Here is a 4,731-nt window from a genome sequence, read left to right as displayed (position 1 = left end):
AGTCCATCATTTGGTCTTCTGAGGTGCCAGTACACGTGGATCTGTACAAATGCAACTGGGTTTGGTTAAACAATCAAAAATCGGCTACAATAGTAGTCAGATCAATACATCATTTTGGTTGACTAATAAAAATACTTTTAAATCTTCTCTAACAAAACCAGAAACTTGCACATGATTCTCACTGGAATGGCCCAATTAATTGCCCTAAATCTTTTTCTTTTATACATTAGGATACAATGTGTTTTTTTGTTTTTTGTTTTAATTACAGATCCAATTGGGTGGGTTGCATTGACTTTTAAGATTCTGCCATTAAGTTCTCCATATTTTAATGATTTAAAATGCCTTCCTGATATCACTTCAGTTTTGGAAATGCAGCTCCTGATATAGTGTGACACCTCTGTGAAAATCATAGGCTAAATAGTGAAGGAAAGAGAAATGCTAGATGTGCATACAAAAATAGGTGCTACAATAAAATATTTGTATATTTCATCAATAAGTTATTTTGACTAATCAATTATGGATCATATAGCTCTGTAATTTTAATGATTTGTCCACATCTATGGTGATCTTCTCAAGATCACAATACTTTTGTTCTTTTAATTCAAATGTCCAGAATGCATACAAACACATCCTTTAAAAAGAAAGGAAAGGAATGAGAGAGGAGGAAGAAGGCAGGGAGGCAGAGAAAGAGAGGAAGCAGAAAGGGGGGGGGAGAGAGAAAGAGAGAAAGAGAGAGAGAGAGAGAGAGAGAGACCAAACCTTCTATTAAAGTTGGGGTGTGCTAATCTCTCCACAAAAGCCATTTAGACTCACTCATGGCTCAAAGGGGGAGAAGGGGAGGGAGAAGGGAGCAAAAGAGGAAGAATAGAATCTATGCGCTGCCATCTCCCACCATTCTTAACACTTCCAACCACTACAAAAATTACTGAGACCTTAAACAAGTCACTCGCGAAGCAAATTGCCCTCAGTAAAGCCCTACTCTTCGTCTCCTCCACACGCAAGAAGAGAAAGTGGTGTGCCCAGTTTACACAAATGTTTCCCCACGTGTAATATTAAAAGGAAATTGCACACCCTTTCAGTACCTTCCGCCGAAGCTGAGAATCTCGTGCCAAGGCACTTCACCCTAAACGTTGAAACAACACAATTAATCAAATGTGTTCGCGGTGTGTGTCTGCTTGCTTGTCGGTTTTAAACGCAAAAGCTCCAAGGGAGTTTCTTTGCCTTTAGAACTGGCTAAATGTGGTCTGTTTTTCCAGCACTTCGAGGTAGTCCGGCTCAACGTTTAGTTTTGCTTTTAACTCCAGATACTCGTTCCTGTTGGGTTCTACAAAGACAGCACTGGGGGGGCTGTAGAGCACCGGTTCCCGCAGCCTGCTGTCCCCTGCCCCCGGGTGCAAATACTGATGGGGGCGTCTCAGGTCATAATTGGGGGAGAAAGTGTAAGCAGCGGGGCTGCACGGGAATTTGGGATATTCCGGGAGGCTACTGCCGGCGGGGGCGGTGGAGCAGTGCTTGTCTGGTTCTAAAATGCCCCTGTAAAAGCGGTCGGCGTCCTGCACCGGCGACAGTAGGTCCTCCCGGGGCTCGATGGTGCTGACGCTGTAGGCGGGGCTCCGCAAGTGGTGGCCTTCCCGCCTCTCCTCCTCCCCCGGCTGCAGCTGCAGCTGCGGCGGGGGCTGTTGCTGCGGCTGCGGCTGCGGCGGCTGCGGCGGCTGCGGCGGCGGCTGCAGGTGGTGGTTGCTGCTATACGTGACCTTAAGCTCGTGCAGGTCTTTGTAATCCTCCACGGAGTTGCCCTCTCGGGAGCGGTAGATGGGGTTTTTGCACATGTGGCCCAGCGGATGGGGGATGTACTCGTACACGTGGCCCGCGGGCGTCTTCACCTTGGGCAGCGCCGGCCCGCGGTGGTGCACGTGCGCGTGCGGGTGGCCTCCAGCGCCGCCGCCGCCGCCCCCGCCGCCGCCGTACACGCTGTACTGCATGTTGAAGGAGCTCACGTCGGAATTGTTGGTGCTGGTGTGGTCGCTCTGCTTCTTCTTCCTGCGCTTCATGACTAGCACGAAGAGCCCGGCGGCCACGAAGACCGACATGATGAAAACCAGCAGCAGGCTGAGGATTAACACGGACAAGGGCACCGACGACGCGCCTCCGCCCGCGCCCAAGCCCGCGGGGGCCCCGGTGCTGTTCAACCGCACGGCGGGGGTCACCGCGCTGGTCCTCGCGGGGACCTGGATGGAGGAGGGCGTGGGCGTGGAAACCTCCACGTCCGAGTAGTCTGGGCACAGCAGCTCCGACTTAATGAAGCGCATATCCATCTCAGCGAACTTCTTGGGCGCCTTGCAGATGACCTCGTCCACCAAGACGCCCACTTTGAGCTGCTCGACCCACAGTTTCATGCCCACCGCGTCGCAGGTACAATCCCAAGGGTTGTCGTGCAGGTCGATTTGGATGAGCGACTTCAGCTGGTCCAGAACTCCACTCACCGGCAAGGAGGTGAAGTGGTTACTCCTCAGGTTCAGCCTGAGGAGGGTCAGGCCTGAGAAGACGCCTGAGGGCATGGTCTGCAGGAGGTTGTTATTCAGGAAGAGCAGCTGGAGGTTGGGGACCGGAGCGAAGGTCCCAGACTGAATCTCACGTATGAGATTGTACTGGAGGAAGAGATACTGCAGGCTCTGCAGGCCATAGAACAACTCCGGGCTCAGCCTCTCGATCCTGTTGCCATTCAGGTAGAGGCGCCTCAGGTTGGTGAGATCCCCAAAGGCGCGGTCCTGGATCATGGAGATGCGGTTGTTGCCCAGATGCAGAAGGTCCAGCCCGGTGGCCTCCAGGAAGTCGCTCCTGCGCACCAGGGCGATGTAGTTCTCCGTCAGATACATTTTCTTGGGGTTGTAGGGCTTGGGCTGCAGCTCTGCGATGCTCTCGATCTTGCGCTCCTGGCAGTTGACGTTGAGGCCCAGATCGGAGATTTGCAGGTTGCAAGTGCACGCGGTGGGACACTCCAAAGGCACCGGAGATTTGGTCTGGTAGGCGATGCTGGGGCCATAGTTGCCATAGCCCAGGTCCTTGGAGGGCTGCCGAGAGGTGGGGCGCACCCTGGGCTTGTTGGGTTGGCGAGTCCCCTTGGGGGTCTTCAAGGGGGGTTTGTAAACAGCAGAGGAAGAAGTGGCCACGGAATTCACCGATGCCGGGGTGGTATGTAAATACCCCGTGGTGCTCAAAGGCGACTGCGGCCTCATCTCATAGTCTGAAATAAGTTTCCTTGGGCAGAGTTCCTGCTTGGACACCTCGTCCAAGTCCCGGCCGTGTAAGCGGAAGGGGGTCTCACAAACCACATCCCCCACCAGGGCCGAGTAGGAGATGCTGTCTAACCAATCCTTCAGAGAGATCAACTCACAGGAGCAATTCCAGGGGTTTTCCTCCAGCTGTAACTCCACAACTTTATCCATATGCTGCAACAACCCCACGTAGGGCAGAAGTTTCAGCCGGTTCCCCCGCAGGTCCAAGTGCGTTAAGGGCACAAAACGGAAAAGGTTGTTGGGTAAACTGGACAAGAGATTGTCATTGAGGATAAGCACCTGCAACAAATGCAGTTTCCCAAAAGCATTGGGTTCAATGACACTGATGTAATTGTAATCGACCTGTAGGTACTCCAGGCTCTCCAAGCCAAGGAAGGTATCATCACGCAGAAGTTCCAGTTTATTATTGTTCAGATGCAATCTCCTTAAACCCCGCAGCCCGTGGAAAGCCCCAGTCTCAATATCCTGGATAACATTGCTACCCAGATGCAAAATTGAAGCCCCAGTGTAATTGACAAACTCATTGGGATAGAGACGGTTCAAAAGGTTTCCAGACAACAAGAGGTGGTAGATTGGGAAACGGGGAGGGCTAATTTCAGAGAGGCTGATGATCCCCCGGTTTTCACAGCTCACAGTTAAAATCCCGTCCTTTTCCTCACAAGGACATGCATTGTCACAGATTTCCCCATAATAATCGATGGTTTCTGCACACGAAAGGACGAGAGATGTTAGAGCAAAAGCTAGAGTCTGCAGCATCCAGCTCTGCATTTTTCTGTGAAGGTCCTGTTCCAAAGTTACTGGGGGGCAGCAAGTGTGCATTTTATCTCCTGCAAGGGAGAGAGGAAAAAAGGAAACAACAGAATATGACAAAAATTTAAGGGATCAATCAGAAAGTCTCTCTCTTTCCTAATACTACTTCTCTGAAATCCAGAAGGAGGGGATATGAATGAACCTCCCCTCCCCCTCCACCGTCCGTGGTACCTCGAAATTCTCCAGACTTTATTAAAATCTGACATTCATTTTGATTTAAAGGTTGATTTCATTTCCTAATGACAATAGGAACATGCTGCTCTTTACAAGATAAGGGCAGGTTAGGCAAAGTCCCATTTTAGTATTCTTCCCGGCTCCCCCCCCCCTTTCAAAACCAATCCATAAATATACATAAAATGGCTGTCAGTTCAGTTTCATGGCTCTAATTTAAGAGAAAGGAAGCACCATTTTACAAGGTTCCCCACCTCACCTATACCCAGTCCCTCTGCTTTTACTTCAGAACCTCTTCAGGTTACAGTTCACAGTGAAGGTCTCCCATTTTCACAGAAAAGCCAGGAGCCACAATACTTGGGCTATTTTAAAACCATCGCTGGAAATGCCAGAGTGGGAACCTAATGAATGCTTTCCAGAGGCAAAAAGGATGCAAGATAATGCATCAAAAGGA

At 50.6% G+C, this 4,731-nt stretch overlaps 1 protein-coding gene across 1 annotated transcript; it reads right to left on the bottom strand.

Moving 5' to 3' along the window:
* Positions 1–1,223: 1,223 nt before the first annotated feature.
* Positions 1,224–4,115, bottom strand: SLITRK5 (SLIT and NTRK like family member 5). Its single transcript, XM_007122040.1, has one exon. The coding sequence runs from the start codon at positions 4,113–4,115 to the stop codon at positions 1,224–1,226; it is 2,892 nt and encodes a 963-aa protein (XP_007122102.1).
* Positions 4,116–4,731: the final 616 nt, after the last annotated feature.

This window comes from Physeter macrocephalus, chromosome 13, assembly GCF_002837175.3.
Source record: "Physeter macrocephalus isolate SW-GA chromosome 13, ASM283717v5, whole genome shotgun sequence".
Lineage (NCBI taxonomy): Eukaryota > Metazoa > Chordata > Mammalia > Artiodactyla > Physeteridae > Physeter > Physeter macrocephalus.
Note: the sequence above shows the minus strand (reverse complement) of the source record. Positions and strands in the feature narration are given on the sequence as shown.